Here is an 18,184-nt window from a genome sequence, read left to right on the forward strand (position 1 = left end):
GGATCCGTGGCGCAATGGTAGCGCGTCTGACTCCAGATCAGAAGGTTGCGTGTTCGATTCACGTCGGGTTCACTTTTTTTTTTTCTTTTTTATTTTATCTCTACTAATTACCCTTTTGCCCCTACATTTACGATTTTAAGCGCCTTTGTTTTCCCTCCAGATATGATCGGCGGTCCCTCCCCCCGAAGCTTCCATCATTCTATTATTATTCTTTAATCCCCATGGAATTGTTTTCTAATTCTTTTTGCTAATAAGTACTACCTAAAAATAGCAAAAGAAAGATGATCAATGAGCATTTTTATTTATCCACTCCTCTCGCTTGTTCAATAAGATTTGTATTGCAGCTTGTGGAATGATTTTGTTGGTGTATTTGTAGAAGGCAAAATCCTTTTTTTTTTTTTTGAGAAATATCACATCAAACTTTGATTTTTTTTTCTTTTTTAGAAAGGAATTGATTCAAGAAGATATGATCACAAGTCCTCCAACAACATTAAAGGGAATCTTCGTCACTACCACTTCAGAGCTATAAGAAGAGACAAATACAAAACAACCTCCAATTATTATAAACCAAAGTGCCTTGTGTTAGGCGATGAAAAACTCATTCGCAGCACGCTAACATCACATCAAACTTTGAATAAAACATTTCAAGTAATTCAAACAGTGGTTCACAACACAAAGTAGCTTGTGTTTGAAAAAGATTAAACCGAAAAGACTCTGTTCACACGAGATTTCAGGAGAAATTTAATTCGTGGAATCGAACTTTGTATTGATTTATGTATTGCGGATACAATCTCTAATATTTACTCCTTTGATTCTTTCTCTCGGATACAAAAAGTAAAATTTAAAACTTCGTGATCTTCAATCTTCAAGAAGTTGTAACTACAAGTCAATTCAAGCTTCAATCTTCTGGAATTCAAGGAAAGTTTGATCTTCCAAGTCTTCGATCTTTCAGAAGGTTGATTTTGAGGTTGATGATAACTTGCACGTCTTGAGAGTCTTCAGAAGTTTTTGTCTTCAATTCTTCAGAGCTTCGATTCTTCTCTTCCATCCAAGGTCCTCCCAAGATGAATGAGAATGTCTCTATTTATAGAGAATCTCGATGGGCTTTAGGTGGGCTTGGGCCCATTTGCTTGTTGGGCGGGCTTAGGCCTGGGCCCATCTGCTTGTTGGGTTTGGGCTTGGACCCATCTGCTTGTTGGGCTTGAGCTTGGACCTGTTTTCTTGACAGGCTTAGGCTCGGACCCATTTGCTCGATCGGTTTGGGCTTGGATCCATTTGCTTGGTGGGCTCGAACTCGACCCACTTATTTGCGCAAGCTCGGGTCCATTATTTCTTTGGCCCAATTTTTTTTTAGGGCCTTGAACTAGGTTGGGTATGAGAAAACTTGACTACCTAAATCCAATCAAATTATAATTATCTCAATTTTGCTGTGATGACGTGGCGTGATTTAATTGGTCAAAATTTCCTGTTCAACAAATGCCCCCTTTCGAGATTTGTACACGTGTATGGGTGGATGAATCTCGAAAATGATAAGCTGAAACAAAAAATACAAGTGATCTTGTTCTTGACTTTTGCTCCAGTTAATATGTTGAATTAATCAAACTATGCGTTTGGACATAAGTTTGATTAAAAATGAAGTTTTGATACAGCCCAATATCAAATTTGTAGTGAATTTTGATTTTAATTCACAATTTATTTATTTATTTTGGAATATAGCCAAAACTTGAATGAAATTGAACTTTTTCTTTTTTACCAATGAATTTAATGGAAGGATTGAGACTTAACATTTATAAAATTGGAATATTGCCAATTCATCAAAATATGAATTTAAGTCAAAGTTTTTTTTTTTTTTTTTTTTTTTTTTTTTTTTTTGCATATTCTCTTAATTTGAATTTTTAGCGAATTGGGATAAAATTTGAAAAGTTTGCCATTTTTTTTTTACTTCATTTCAAATCCATTTATGATTTGGGATAAAATTTAAACATTTTTTTTTAATAGATGAGAAAAGAAAATCGGGGAATTTTTTTTTTTCCAAGATTTGAGGTTTTTTTTTTTTTTTTTTTTTTTTTTTTAAGGTTTAATTATGAAGAGGATATGGGAGGGATAAGACTTGAAATTTTTTTAACGCTTTAAAAAAAACAGAATGTCATTTTCTTTTCTTAATTAATCTTAAAAAAAAAACAATAGAGGAGATTTTTTTTTTTTTATTATTTAATAAAGGAAAAGAATAGAGGAGGTTAGGAAATCTCTCCTATAATCTCACCTAATCTAACTATTTGTTAAGAAGATTTTTATTTAGTTTGTTGAGAAAAGATTTGATTTGCTACCTTCCATCCTTTATAAATAGGGAACAAGCTTGCAAACAAAATTCACACCAATTCATCTTCTCTAACTTTTTTTTCATTGCATATGTGTTTGATCCTCCAATTCTTTTTCTTTATTTGGGAGAGAAAAAAAAAATCCGATGTGCTTCTTTTTTTTTTTTTCATGATTTGGAAGAAGAGGTGATAGATGAAAAAAAAAAACAGATTTTTTTTTTCATTCAATTGGTAAGGAAGAGCACAGATGAAGAAGAAAAAGGAGACAGAGAAGAGAGAAAAAAACCCTTTTTTTTTTTAAATTTTGGAGAGATTTCTTTTCTTTTCCTTTTCTTTTTTTTTTCCTTTTCTTATTTCCTTTTTTTTTTCTTCTATTTCTTTTCTTTTCTTTTCTATATATATATATATATATTCTTTTTCATTTTTTGTTTTTTTTTTCTTACTTCTTTTTTTTTTCAATTACTTTTTCCCCTCTTTTTTTTTTTTTCACGTTTTCATCTTTTTTTTTTTTCAATTTTTTCAATTTTTTTTCTTTTTTTATTATCTTTTTCTTTCTTTCTTTTTTTTTTCTACAATTTTGTTAAAAAGAAAATTCAACCATTTTGTCCCCATTTTTTTTCCAAACTTTTTCTTTTGCAATTTTTTTTTTACCCCAATGTTTTTTAACAATTTTTTTTTTACTTACTTACCCTTCTTTTTCATAGGAGTGAAGCTAAACCTTTTTTTTTTTTCCACAAATTCTTTTTTTTCATACGAGTGAAGTGTGTAGATGATGCGCTTGAACAAATTTGAGGATCGAGATGCCGTTTGAACAAATTTGAGGATGGATTGCCGCTTGAACAAATACGACGATGATTGTTCTATCGACTACACCGCATGGAGACGACGACGATTGTTCTATCGACTACACCGCATGGAGACGACGACGATTGTTCTATCGACTACACCGCATGGAGACGGCGATGATTGTTCTATAGACTACACCGCATGGAGACGACGATGATTGTTCTATAGACGATGATGATTTATCGAGTGTGCCGCATTGAAGATGGAGTTGATGATGATTTCGCTGCGCTGCCTTGAAGATGAAGATGATGATGGTTTCGCTGCACTGCTTTGAAGATGAAGATGATGATGAAGATCCTCTCGGCAACATATGTGAGATGAAGATGATGATGAAGATCCTCTCGGCTGCAACATTTGTGAGATGAAGATGATGATGAAGATCCTCTCGGCTGCAACATTTGTGAGATGAAGATGATGATGAAGATCCTCTCGGCTGCAACATATGTGAGATGAAGATGATGATGAAGATCCTCTCGGCTGCAACATATGTGAGATGAAGATGATGATGAAGATCCTCTCGGCTGCAACATATGTGAGATGAAGATGATGATGAAGATCCTCTCGGCTGCAACATTTGTGAGATGAAGATGATGATGAAGATCCTCTCGGCTGCAACATTTGTGAGATGAAGATGATGATGAAGATCCTCTCGGCTGCAACATATGTGAGATGAAGATGATGATGAAGATCCTCTCGACTGCAATATATGTGAGATGAAGATGATGATCAAGATCCTCTCAGCTGCAACATATGTGAGAAGATGAACATGCTGATGAAGATCCTCTCGGCTGCAACATATGTGAGAAGATGAAAATGATGGTGAAGATCCTCTCGGCTACAACATATGTGAGAAGATGAAAATGAGATGATGATCCTCTCGACTGCAACATATGTGAGAAGATGAAAATGATGATGATGATCCTCTCGGCTGCAACATATATGAGAAGATGAAGATGATGATCCTCTCGGCTGCAACATATGTGAGAAGATGAAGTTGATGATTTCCTTCGCTACAACACATTGAAGATGAAGATGATGATCCTCTCTGTTGCAACACATTGAAGATGATGATGATGGTGAAGATCCTCCCAGCTGCAACATATTTGAAGGGACGACCTTCTCGACAGCAACATATTTGAGACGACGACATCCTCGGCTGCAATATATATGAGACGACGACTTTCTCGGCTACAATATACTTGAGACAAAAATCTTTTTGGCTGCAACATATTTGAGACGACGATCTTCTCGGTTGTAACATATTTGAGACGATGATCTTCTTTGCTTCAACATATTTAAGAACGGAAATCTTCTGAGCTGCAACATATTTTAGGGGACAACCTTCTCGACGATAATATATTTGAGACGACGACATCCTCGGCTGCAACATATATGAGACGACGACCTTTTTGGCTGCAACGTATTTGAGACGACGATCTTCCTCGGTTGTAATATATTTGAGACGATGATCTTCTCTGCTACAACATATTTAAGAACGATAATCTTCTCAGCTGCAACATATTTGAGACGATGATCTTCTTGGTTGTAACATATTTGAGACGACGATCTTCTCAGCTGCAACATATTTAAGAACGACAATCTTCTCAGCTGCAACATATTTGAGGGGACAACCTCCTCGGCGACAACATATTTGAGACAACGACATCCTCGGCTGCAATATATATGAGACGACGACTTTCTGGGTTGCACGAGACAACGACATTCTCAGCTACAATATACTTGAGATAAAAATCTTTTTGGCTGCAACATATTTGAGACGACGATCTTCTCGGTTGTAACATATTTGAGACGATGATCTTCTCTGCTGCAACATATTTAAGAACAACAATCTTCTCAGCTGCAACATATTTGAGGGGACGACCTTCTCGACGGCAACATATTTGAGACGACGACATCCTCGGCTACAATATATATGAGACGACGACATCCTCGGCTACAATATATATGAGACGACGACTTTCTCGGCTACAATATACTTGAGACAAAAATCTTTTTGGCTGCAACATATTTGAGACGACGATCTTCTCGGTGGTAACATATTTGAGATGACGATCTTCTCAGCTGCAACATATTTAAGAACGACAATCTTCTCAGCTGCAACATATTTGAGGGGACGACCTCCTCGGCGGCAACATATTTGAGACGACGACATCCTCGGCTGCAATATATATGAGACGACGACTTTCTCGGCTACAATATACTTGAGACAAAAATCTTTTTGACTGCAACATATTTGAGACGACGATCTTCTCAGCTGCAACATATTTAAGAGAGACAATCTTCTCAGCTGCAACATATTTGAGGGGACGACCTTCTCGACGGCAACATATTTGAGACGACGACATCCTCGGCTACAATATACTTGAGATAAAAATCTTTTTGGCTGCAACATATTTGAGACGACGATCTTCTCGGTTGTAACATATTTGAGACGATGATCTTCTCTGCTGCAACATATTTAAGAACAACAATCTTCTCAGCTGCAACATATTTGAGGGGACGACCTTCTCGACGGCAACATATTTGAGACGACGACATCCTCGGCTACAATATATATGAGACGACGACTTTCTCGGCTACAATATACTTGAGACAAAAATCTTTTTGGCTGCAACATATTTGAGACGACGATCTTCTCGGTTGTAACATATTTGAGATGACGATCTTCTCAGCTGCAACATATTTAAAAACGACAATCTTCTCAGCTGCAACATATTTGAGGGGACGACCTCCTCGGCGGCAACATATTTGAGACGACGACATCCTCGGCTGCAATATATATGAGACGACGACTTTCTCGACTACAATATACTTGAGACAAAAATCTTTTTGACTGCAACATATTTGAGACGACGATCTTCTCAGCTGCAACATATTTGTGGGGACGACCTCCTCGGCGCCAACATATTTGAGACGACGACATCCTCGGCTGCAATATATATGAGACGACGACTTTCTCGGCTACAATACACTTGAGACAAAAATCTTTTTGGCTGCAACATATTTGAGATGATGAAGATGAAGATCCTTTCGGCTGCAACACATGGGAGAAGATGAAGATGAAGATCCTCTTGGGCACAACACATGGAAAGATCCTTGTCTGCAACATATCAAAGAGGAGTAGAGTTCGCCGGTCAACATTTTGGAGAAGAGGCGAAACCGCACCTTACGAAAGTAAACAATTAAACATCTCTGTTGTCACAAAAGAGGCCACAGAGGCACTAGCTACGGTTCAAAAGAGCCTGAACGCTACACGCGAAGAATTTAAGAACTTCAAGTGGAGGCTTTAACTTTGCCCCATTTGCTCCCATTCTTTTTTTTTTCTTTAGTTGTATTCTTGTAAATACAAGAATTTGTTGAATGGTGATGAGAATGTTCTTATTCTGGTGTGACTGCTCCTAAATTTCATTTTATACTATTTACGCATCATTTACTAAGCGCTTACATCATCACAATGAAGAATAATATTTTTTTTTACGTGCGACTGAACTTAAAGTGAATTTTAAGCTGCCTACGTACCCTTTTTATAACATAGGGATCAAGTCATAACGTAGTTCAATTTTTTTTTTTTTTTTTTTTTTTTTTTTTTTTTTGCCATTCACCTTTTAATTTCTTGTGGGCTAGGAGCACCATGCAGTTTAGGCTCTTGCAATAAGGAGCTTTGCATATTTAACAGTTTTTATTTTCAACAAGAATTTGTTCATCTCCTTCGTTTGTAGGATTGGTGAAGATCATAAATCTTGGTTTCACAGTCAAGGAACATTCTGTATTTATGTCAACAAACAACTTCCTCTTCATGCGTGACGGGGCACAACTGTGAATCTTATCGTCATCATTTTCTTCACGAAATGGTTTTGCCTTCGAAGATTTCATCTCTCTCTGTTGTTGATCATTTGTCATCTTTAGACGATCAAAAGAAGATGTTGAAGGTCGATCTTTCTTCGATGTGGAGATACTCAGCATTTTGAAAGTTGAAGTTCGAGTGTAAATAAACGTTGGACATTGGTTTTCCTCTTCTTTCGTGGCCATACTCAATCTTTGAAAGACTGAAGATCGAGTAGTTGAAGGCTTGATACGATCAAAGACAGAGGTTCTTTGATTAATTTCATTTGAATTGTTGACTTCTTTAGAAGATCTATAATTGTTGTCGACTTCTACTATGCTGGCAGCATGACATGCAGTGACTTCAAGTATTTCTTCTGGATGATCCTCAAGGAAACTTCTTGGGAGGAATTCTGCCAAAGTTATCGATCGTCGAAGTTGGAGGAAGTCCTCATCTTTTCCTTTTATGGGCTTAGGATTCCACATCTTCTTGTTCCTTCTTCCTTTCTTTTTATAGGAGATGCTTCCTTTTGCATACTTTTGATGGGATCGCGACTCCTTTTGAATGGAATTTGGTTGTCTCCCTTTTTTGACGAGTGACTGTTATCCATCCTTCGCCATCATCTTTACCATGTGCTTCTTTATTTTGGGAGTTTATCATCACGATCCTTTGTTGGAATAGAACAAGTATAGGTGTAGAAGTCCCAAATTAAATCAAGTTTTTTTCTTTGATCATCAAGTTGTGTTAATGGCGGAACATTTGAAGTCATCTCGATCGCAACATGATTCGTCTGAGCTACTTCATCAATATCTAGCTCGATCTTCTTTTCACGAGCCAACTTTAGAATTAGCTCTTTCAACACGAAACACTTTTCAACAGGGTGACTAATGACCCGATGATACTTGCAGTAGTTAGGATCATCTACTTTTCCTGCTTGTTCTGGTCGTTTGCATTCTGGCAGCTGAATAAGTTGGTTCTCTAGCAACTGCTCTAACATGTCTGCAACATCAGAGTCAGGAAATGGATAAACTTTTTCCTGTCTTTCTTTAAGAGTTGACTGTCGCTTTTCATCGCCATCATGCTTTCTTTCAATTTTTGTTTCTTTTCTTTTAGAGAAAGATTTCAAAGGAGTTGCATGAACAACCATTGACTCTTTTATGACACTATTTGCAATCTTTTTAGTGTCATCAAGTTCATTCTTGTCACTCCTCGATTTTGGAATCAAGAAATCTTTTGCTCCTCTATTGGCGATACTCAATTCCATATCATGGGCACGAGTCGCCAACTCTTCAAACGTGCGAGGTTTTATTCCCTGTAAAATATAAAGAAGTCCCCAATGCATGCCTTGGGTGCACATCTCCACTGCAGACAGTTCGGTGAGTCGATCCTTACAGTCAAGACTCAGAGCTCTCCATCGGTTGATGTAGTCGATGACTAGTTCTCCCTTTTGTTGTCTTGTGTTTGTCAACTCCATCATGCTGACGATACGTCGGGTGCTATAGAAACGGTTGAGAAAGTCCCTCTCAAGTTGCTCCCAATTATCAATGGATTCAGGTTCCAGATCGATGTACCAGTCGAAGGCATTTCCTTTGAGAGTTCGAACGAACTGTTTGACCAATAAATCTCCTCGCGTACCAGCAGTTTCACATGTTTCGATGAAATGAGCAACATGTTGTTTTGGGTTGCCTTTTCCATCAAACTGTTGGAACTTGGGAGGTTGGTATCCATTCGGCATTCTGAGATTGTCGATCCTCTTCGTATATGGTTTGGAGTACAAGGAGAAAGTTTGAGCAGGTCCACCATATTGCGTTTTGATGGAGCTTGCAATCATCTCCTGTAATTGTTGAACAGACAACGATGCAATTGAGATCGAATTTTGTGGTTGACTTTCTTGCATAACTGCCTTCCCTTTGTCAGTATTCTTGACAGTATGTTTATGACTTGATTCAGCAGCATCACAACTTTCAATGTGATTCTTTAGAAATGCAATCTCATAATCCCTTTCTTCCACCACCTTCATGAGCATGTTCACCTTCTTTTCAAGCTCTGCCATTCTATTTTCACTTGTATCCACGTTAGTTACCATAACTGACATTATATTTGGCTGTGGAACCTCCTCGTTTGCGCACTCAGACAACGAGTTGTGTTCATCAACCGCAGGATTCTCTTTGATTACAATTCCACCTTTTGGTGGCTTAGAGATTTGCTCCCAAATATTCTTTGCAACTTCAAAAGGAGGCATATCTTCAGATGACTGAATCTCCCTTGAGCGGCTACGGGTGTTTGGCCGTTTGCCGATGTCACTGAGAGCTTTGGAAGTGTTGCCTTGAGATGTCATGATTTTCTTTGGATGTTCTTCGAAAAGAGAAAGAGATGAAAGGTAGAGATGGTCCCACCGGGCGTGCCAAATTGTTCACACGAGATTTCAGGAGAAATTTAATTCGTGGAATCGAACTTTGTATTGATTTATGTATTGCGGATACAATCTCTAATATTTACTCCTTTGATTCTTTCTCTCGGATACAAAAAGTAAAATTTAAAACTTCGTGATCTTCAATCTTCAAGAAGTTGTAACTACAAGTCAATTCAAGCTTCAATCTTCTGGAATTCAAGGAAAGTTTGATCTTCCAAGTCTTCGATCTTTCAGAAGGTTGATTTTGAGGTTGATGATAACTTGCACGTCTTGAGAGTCTTCAGAAGTTTTTGTCTTCAATTCTTCAGAGCTTCGATTCTTCTCTTCCATCCAAGGTCCTCCCAAGATGAATGAGAATGTCTCTATTTATAGAGAATCTCGATGGGCTTTAGGTGGGCTTGGGCCCATTTGCTTGTTGGGCGGGCTTAGGCCTGGGCCCATCTGCTTGTTGGGTTTGGGCTTGGACCCATCTGCTTGTTGGGCTTGAGCTTGGACCTGTTTTCTTGACAGGCTTAGGCTCGGACCCATTTGCTCGATCGGTTTGGGCTTGGATCCATTTGCTTGGTGGGCTCGAACTCGACCCACTTATTTGCGCAAGCTCGGGTCCATTATTTCTTTGGCCCAATTTTTTTTTAGGGCCTTGAACTAGGTTGGGTATGAGAAAACTTGACTACCTAAATCCAATCAAATTATAATTATCTCAATTTTGCTGTGATGACGTGGCGTGATTTAATTGGTCAAAATTTCCTGTTCAACAGACTCAATCAACAATTGCAACATGATATAAAAGAGTATAATCTTATGCATAACTCTATACTTACTAAGAGTTTATTACCATTTATGGATTGATATTATTTTCTAGACATGATTTTGAACTAGGTTGATAAAGTAAACTATACTAACTTACCGTGCCTTCTTCTAATTAAAGTTGTTTATCTTTTACCTTTTTAAATTCATCGCTACAATCAACAATAAATAATAATAAATATTCAATATATCAAAATTAATCACATAACTAAATATTTTTAGAATCAAAATCAAACGAAAAATTAAACTAAAATAGTACTCGTTTTGGAAAACTTAAGTTTGTCTTTTCTTCGAATTCAATCCAAAAATCGGCTTTATTTTGAAAAATATAGACAACAAAACCAAAATATTAATAGGTCTAATTTTATTTTTAATAAAAGGAAATAAATTAAAATTGAATTTGTTAAGATCGAATAACCAAATGGTAACGCTAACATAAATCATAATATTCAAAATCAAACAATTTAATTTGTATAAAAATAGTTACAAACTAAATTCGTTTTAAACATCAACAGGATCCGTGGCGCAATGGTAGCGCGTCTGACTCCAGATCAGAAGGTTGCGTGTTCGATTCACGTCGGGTTCATTTTTCCGAAACTTTTACTTGCAACTGCAGGATTACCTTTTTACCCCCTCCCTTTAAGTTCTCTTATTCCTCAGTTTAAGCCTCCTTCCGTAATTTCCCAATAATTTACCTAATAAAATAATAATAATAATTCCCCAGAAAAGACAATATGTGAAAATATTTTAATAAATTAGAGCGAAATACTGTGTATAGTTTTTATTTATTTATTTATTTATTATTATTATTAAATGGACAATAAACTAAAATATTAAAATTGAAAATATTTTAAAAATATATGATATTTTAAGATAAAAATAAAAAAATAAAAAATAAAAAGTAATGTTATGAAAAAGAAATAAAATAATGAAAGTAGGGAGGTAGACACCACAAGGGCCTACGCAATAGTGTGGCGCCAACCTTTGGTCCCCCACACACACACATCACATACACACTCTCTCTTTTGTCATCTCTAACGCAATATCATCACCATCCTTCATTGTATTTTATTTTCTTTTGCAGCCGATCGACATTATAAAGTGATGAAGAAATACAACTTTCATGAAAACAAGAAAAGCAGATTGTGTGTAGTGAAGAAAGAAGGGGTACGTAGTAATGGCGAGGATAAGCTTACAACACCTTCAAATTGTTTCAACACAAATCATTAAACCTTCTTCTCCAACTCCTCCCAATCTCAACATTCATACCCTCTCCCTCTTTGATCAGCTCGCCCCCCATACTTTCGTGCCTCTCGTCTTCTTTTTCTCCCATCAAGGTCCCGGCCGTTCGGGAACTTACTACCACACTACTGTCGACAAACTTGAATTGCTTCGACAATCTCTTTCCACAACTCTATCTCGGTAACAAATATATAGTACAACTGTCTTTACTCTAATAGCATGATTTTCTTTTTGTTGTGCTTGTGATCTATATCTCTCATAATTTGTTGCGTTTTCTTCTCTATTATGTTTCTAAAAAAAGTTAAAGATGGATAGAGAAAAATTATTTACTTAAAAGATGTAAATGTATAGATGTTAGATGATATGATCGATATTGTATTTGTCTTTACCGGTTAGTTTAAGTTTTTCTGGTGCAATTATTTTTGATTTAAGAATAGTTAGATCTGTTAAAAAGTGTTTTAGTATTCAACCGGCCAGTAGGAAAAGTATTATATTCAACTAAAAAAAATCCTCTGACCTATTTATCCATATTCATTCATACTTAACAGCTACTACCCTTTTGCGGGTAGGATCAAAGACAAAATCTCGATTGATTGTAACGACGAGGGGGTGACTTTTGTGGAGGCTTGGCTGGAGGGAGTGACGGTATCGAAGATTTTGGAAAACCCACGAAGTGAGATTGTGGAGATGCTATTTGTTGATGGGTTACAATGGAAAGATTCGAAAATGGGAAGTTTGTTGAAGGTTCAAATAACGTTGTTTGAATGTGGAGGATTGAGTATTGGAGTGTTGTTGTCTCACAAGCTTGGGGATTTGGCGACTTTAGTGAAGTTCGTACAAGATTGGGGTCTGATTACACGAAATAACGGTTTTTGTGAAGAAGAAACAGTAAACCCGCTTTTTTTCTCCGCGGATGTGTTCCCTCATGGCGACTTACCCGCCATGTCCGGCGCCGTGATTGAAGAAGGGAACTTCACGTGCAAAAGGTATATATATATATAGTTCACTTAAACTACCATCATATACTAATTATTAAAATGTCAAATGGTAAATTTGATGTTATATAATTCGGAGTAGTTAGAATATACATTATGATTTCATTTTCAAAGGCTAAAATTTAAAAGTTAATCTAAATTTAATTGCATAATCATGTTAATTTGTATTCTTAATTAAACAGGTTCGTGTTCGAAGGTTCAAAGATAGAATCTCTCAAAAACAGGATTTCGGAGAAGGTACAGAATCCATCTCGGGTTGAAGTTGTGTCAGCATTAATTTACAAAGCCATCATTTCAGCATCCAGAAATAATAATAATTCCCAAAACCAATCCACACTGTTGTTACAAACACTAAATTTACGTAAAAGAGTGGTGCCTCCGCTGCCGGAAACTTTAGTCGGAAGTTTAGTGTCGTTCTTTCCCGTGGGTGTGGACGGAGAAAGAGAAGTGGTAGAGCTACACGAGCTGGTGGGTACAATGAGAAAAGAAATGGGAGAGTTTTGTGACAGATATGCGAAAAAATACAGAACAAAAGAGTGGCTTGAATTGATCAAAAAACGATTAAACGAATCGAGAGAAATTTTGAGCAAAAATGGGAACAATCAGTTGGTTTATAGATGTAGTAGCGGTTGCAACTTTCCGATTTATGAAGTGGATTTTGGGTGGGGAGTGGCGGATTGGGTTACTATGCCGGCGTTTAAGATGAAGAACACTGTCATGATGTTGGACGCCAAAAATGGCGGCGGAATTGAAGCTTTGATCAGTTTACAGGACGGGGAAATGGCTGCCTTTCAGGACAATGAGGAGCTTCTTGCTTTTGCTTCTTTGAACCCAAGTGTCAATTGATGGTTAAATTCTACCTTTGGTCGATGTGATTTGAGGGAATGTTTGAGTTTAGTCTTTATGGTTTATTAAAATCTTACAAATAGTTTTTATGATTTTTTGAAATCACATCAATAAGAACTATTTTAAGAAGATTTTATATATGGAACCAAAATGATTAAATTGTAATTATAAATTAAATGCACTAAATTTTTTTTTTTAAAATCTCTAAGAAAACCAGTTGTTAATAATGTTTTGGTTCCATGCTTGGTTTTTGTCTTTCAATTGGTTTTGGTTAGTTTGGTGGTGGAGTTTGTTTGTGTTGAAGGACAGATTGTTGTAATGAAATAAGATTGATAAAAAAATAGGTTTACAATATGTTAATTTGAAGTAAGTAATAGGTAAACTATTATATGTGCATTGAATGAATACGAACACAAATCTCAAGGACGAGTTTTTGGAGTGTTAAAGAACTCTATTAATATTGAGAGTTTTTATTTAATCATTTGTGAGAACAAAGTTACTCATGCTATCGTGACTTTAGCTTCTTCTCAATATTCTTTAATTTTGAAAGTTGATTTTTCTAAAGTATAATCTTCCTCTCATTCTTGATGAGATGGTTAGGGAGTAGTGGATTTGTTGTAATTTTTGTCAAATAAAAAAAAAAATCCCTCAAGATCACTAGTATCCTGCACATTAAAATTGACATGTTTAGTTAAATAAAAAATGCAAAATATAAATATGTTCAACTAAAGGTCGAAAGTTTATGGGTTCTGTGAGAAAAAGATACTGAGAAAAAGACAACATAAATGATAATATTAATTAGTATTGGTAATATTTTATGCTTATGATTTGACATTACAACGACTACCACAAAGAGTTGATAGGAATACCAATGCATACGTATGATATTCATACATGATGCTATTAAATGAAAAAGAGTTGGTGAGTTTGAGTATCTAAGAATAATAATGTGTAATCTTGTGACCTTACACTCCACCATACGAACATTTTTCTTTTAAGAAATTATTTAACATATCCAAGAAGTATATGCTGTGTTAATCACACAATAACAATAATATTAATTCTAAAAAAATTATATAACGGTTATGAATTAAAGTGAAAATATTCTTAACTAGAGTAATTTATCTATACTCATGAGATTAGATCATTTTGTTAGGCTAATTATTTAATGATGTAATATTAATTAGAAATACATAAAACAACATTGATCTCTCAGACCAGTTGCTCTATACCATTTTAAATTATTGATTGATATGAAAACTTAAATCAATAGGTAAAGATAAATTTAATATTATATCATATAATAAATATTAAATAGGAGACATAATGGTGTTGAAACTCAAAATCTTATAACAAGAAGTTGTAATAAAATTAATTGAGCAATATGTCCGAATGTGCATGTAAGCAATGTGAAGTAAGTATACATGTAAAAATAGGGTCAACCTTAATATGATTTTCTTGGATTAAAAAAATATACGAAATGTAAGTTAAAGAAAAGCTATCTAAGAGTTAATTAAGCAAATAATAAAGAATGTAAAACCGTACAATTATTAGCTTACGAATAAATGGAGAAAGAGTGGTCCATGGAACCTTAATCACATTGTTATTCTCCAATTTGCAAATAATTAAATGTCAACTTTTGTTGGGAGATGGAAATTTATGATAATTAATTATGAGAAATAGGTTTCACATTAACCAATATATATATATATATATATATATATATATATATAGGTACAAAAGCATTGATTTTATAGACAATCTAAATTTGTCTAACACGATACGCTATGACGTAGCATAATAGTCTTTGTTTTAATAATGTAAATCGACATCTCATTTTCAATATATTAAAAGTCGGGAAAATAATATTATTTAGAAAGTGGTCCTTTGAGGGTCGGTTTTATCGTAATATTGTTATCGAAAATAAAATATTTTAATAGGATTAAAAATATGTTATATATAAGTTTTAGATAAAGCCTTTTGATGTATGATTAAATAAAAAAATAATAATAATAAAAAAATAATAATGCAATAACTCCTTTACAAAAAAAAAAACAAAAAACAAAAAACAAAAAACGATAGGTTCCATATAGTGAAGAGATGAAATAACACTAAAGGTTCCTTTTAGGTCAAAAAAATATTTGGAGGACCACACGTTGTCATTAGTTTATTCGTATGTATAGATAGATAATAGGTTAAATTAATAGGTACAAGCAGTTGAGTCAACTTTCAAATTTATGCCCATTACAAAACTTCAATTTTGTATTTTTGTATAAAATAAATATATCAATTTATCCCTAAATCTTTGAAATTTGTATAAGCAAAAGACAAAAACTAATAATTATATTGATTTAAACTTTATAAAATTAAACAAACAATTAAACTATGACTCCTTTGGATAAGTTATGATTGACTTTTGGTTTTTAACTAATGACAACTATGCTCAAAAATCTAATAAACATCTCCTTAACGTATATAACCTAACCATCAAAGGGAAATGTATATATATTACAATAGGTACCATCGCTTTGAAGTTCCAACTGCTAGAAAAAATTATTAATTTGAACTTTAAAGGGGAAAGATATAACAAAAAGAACGTGAATATATCAACCCCTCGACCATATAAAGTAAGAAAAATAGGATAAATTAAAGATAATTAAATAGGAGTCCGCTTTCTTCAAGTATTTTAAAAATTTCTGGTGTCTTCAAATTTATCAAATTTGAGAATGTATTTCGAAAAGCAATGAACATAATCAATCGAACTACCAGCTAATATGTTGTTTCCAATCCTTGGCAACTTATAACCCATGCAACCATCGAAGACTCAAATTTACATTAAGACCAAATGTTAGTGCGATGATGTCCAACTAAATAAGAGGTTCATTTGAACTCTAAAGTAAAGAAAAAGGATAAATGCAAAATAATTAAATACGAGTCCACTTCATTCAAAGATTTCAAAACTTGTAGATGTCTTCAAATTTATCTTATTCAAAAATGCATTTCGAAGAGTAGTGAAAATGATGAACCAGACATACAAACACCCAGCTGATCAATTATTTCCAATCCATGGAAAATCATAACCCAACAATCAAGGAGTCAAATACTTATTGTGATAGGATGATTGGATGTTGGTTTGAACTTTAGGGTAAAGAAATAAGTTACATTGGACATAATAAATAGAAGTCCGCTATCTTCAAAGATTTCAAATCTTTTTGGTATTTTCAGATTTACAATCCTAGACAACTTATAACCCAACCATTGAGCAGTCAAATAATGGTGATAGGATTGGATCGATGTTTGATGATCATGTCCAACTAAAGAAAAATGTTCATTTGAACTCTAAAGTAAGAAAATAAGATAAATTGAAAATAATCAAATAAGAGTATGCTTCCCTTTAAAGATTTCAAAATATTTTGGCGTCTTCGAATCTATCCTATTCAAAAATGTATTTCGAACGACTATGAAGTGAGGAAATTAAATAAGATAAATTGAAAATAATCAAATACAAGTCTGCTTCCATCAAAGATTTAAAAAAAAAAAAAAAGATTGGTGATCGTCAAATCTATCCTATTCAAAAATGCACTTTCTGAGGAGCAGTGAACATGATCAACCAAACAATGGATGTTTTATCTTTGGCAACATATAACCCAACCATCGAAGAGTCTAAGCACTTATTGTAACAGGATTGAATGTTAGTGATCATGTTCAATAAGGAAATACATTCCTTAGAACTCTTAAGTAGAGAAATAGGATAAATTGAAAAAATTAATTCATTTGCTTTAAAAGATTTCAAAGGACAAATTTGGTATCGTTAAATCCATTCTCTTCCAAGGAAAACTTTCCTGAACCAAGGACCCAAAATCCAACCATTCCTGATAAAATCCAAAAAAAACCTTCGAATGGACGATAAGTTCTACATGGAAATAAAGATCATTCACAACGCTAAATGAAATTCTCCATATCCCTCTTTCGAACATGCTATGAAAATGAAATCACTCAAGGTTTTGCTCAAACAAAAAACTATTGTACTATCCACAGAGCGAACGACGGAATGCAACAAGAAATTAACATTATAGATTGCAAGGAGAGGAAAAGTACCTTCGAAAAGAAATTGATGACAGGAAAAAAAAAAAATCCTAGTTGCCGAGCAAGATCGAAATGGGAACCTTGTTTCCCCAATTTCTTCGGTCCCAAGCAATTACCCTAATGGTAAGGCATTACTTTGCTTTCTCTGGTATGTTCTTTAGCGCGCGCGCGCATTATGTCGAATTTCCCTTTTTACCCCTGCCATTTTCCATGGACCCAAAAGTAAAACAAAAGAAAATTTTACCCTCCAACTGTTCAGGAAAAGGCTGTTTAAATTACACTGAACGACGTCGTTTGGAGTCGATTGCCTTGTCCATTGCAGCCCAAAATTGAATTTATAAGACAAGCCCACTTCCCTATGTTGGTCCATAAGTCACGTTAATATGAACGATATTTCACAAAATATTATAAAATTATAATATACTTTATACATAGATTTTGGCCTAATTTTTTAAAATAAAATTAACCTTATTATTTTAATTTGATTTATATGGTATCTATCCCTCCAATCTAGGAATTCAGTTATCATTCAAGGTTACATTTTACAATTTGTCTTCCGAGTGTTCTTCTATATACATATGAGGTAATAGAGTAGAAAGCCCATATGAAATTTACATCTAAAATTAAATTCACATATAAAATATCTCCAAGAAAAAGAATTCATGCACAATAGATGAATTAACTTTTCAAAGAGTATTTGAAATGTCATAACCCATAGACAGATCAAATGTTTTAGAGGAAGGAGTAGAGGTTTGAACTCCAAAAAAGGTTGTTTACGTAGAACTTG

The 18,184-nt window shown here is 34.6% G+C and overlaps 1 protein-coding gene, 1 long non-coding RNA gene and 2 other non-coding genes across 4 annotated transcripts; 3 read left to right on the forward strand and 1 right to left on the reverse strand.

Moving 5' to 3' along the window:
* Positions 1-72, forward strand: TRNAW-CCA (transfer RNA tryptophan (anticodon CCA)). The gene has a single exon. It is a non-coding gene; the product is annotated as a tRNA-Trp (tRNA).
* Positions 73-3,124: 3,052 nt separating this feature from the next.
* LOC127148504 (uncharacterized) lies at positions 3,125-5,406 on the reverse strand. The gene is made up of 2 exons (XR_007819535.1): positions 5,304-5,406; positions 3,125-5,046 (listed from the first exon to the last, which is right to left on the reverse strand). It is a non-coding gene; the product is annotated as an uncharacterized LOC127148504 (long non-coding RNA).
* Positions 5,407-10,742: 5,336 nt separating this feature from the next.
* TRNAW-CCA (transfer RNA tryptophan (anticodon CCA)) lies at positions 10,743-10,814 on the forward strand. Its single transcript has one exon. It is a non-coding gene; the product is annotated as a tRNA-Trp (tRNA).
* A 465-nt stretch (positions 10,815-11,279) lies between these two features.
* LOC103487747 (acyltransferase Pun1) lies at positions 11,280-13,504 on the forward strand. The gene is made up of 3 exons (XM_008446188.3): positions 11,280-11,650; positions 12,019-12,456; positions 12,648-13,504. Exons 1-3 carry the CDS (start codon positions 11,406-11,408, stop codon positions 13,309-13,311), a joined length of 1,347 nt encoding a protein of 448 aa, XP_008444410.2. The 5' UTR covers positions 11,280-11,405; the 3' UTR covers positions 13,312-13,504.
* The last annotated feature ends 4,680 nt before the right edge of the window (positions 13,505-18,184 follow it).

The sequence above is a fragment of the Cucumis melo genome, chromosome 3 (genome assembly GCF_025177605.1).
Source record: "Cucumis melo cultivar AY chromosome 3, USDA_Cmelo_AY_1.0, whole genome shotgun sequence".
Lineage (NCBI taxonomy): Eukaryota > Viridiplantae > Streptophyta > Magnoliopsida > Cucurbitales > Cucurbitaceae > Cucumis > Cucumis melo.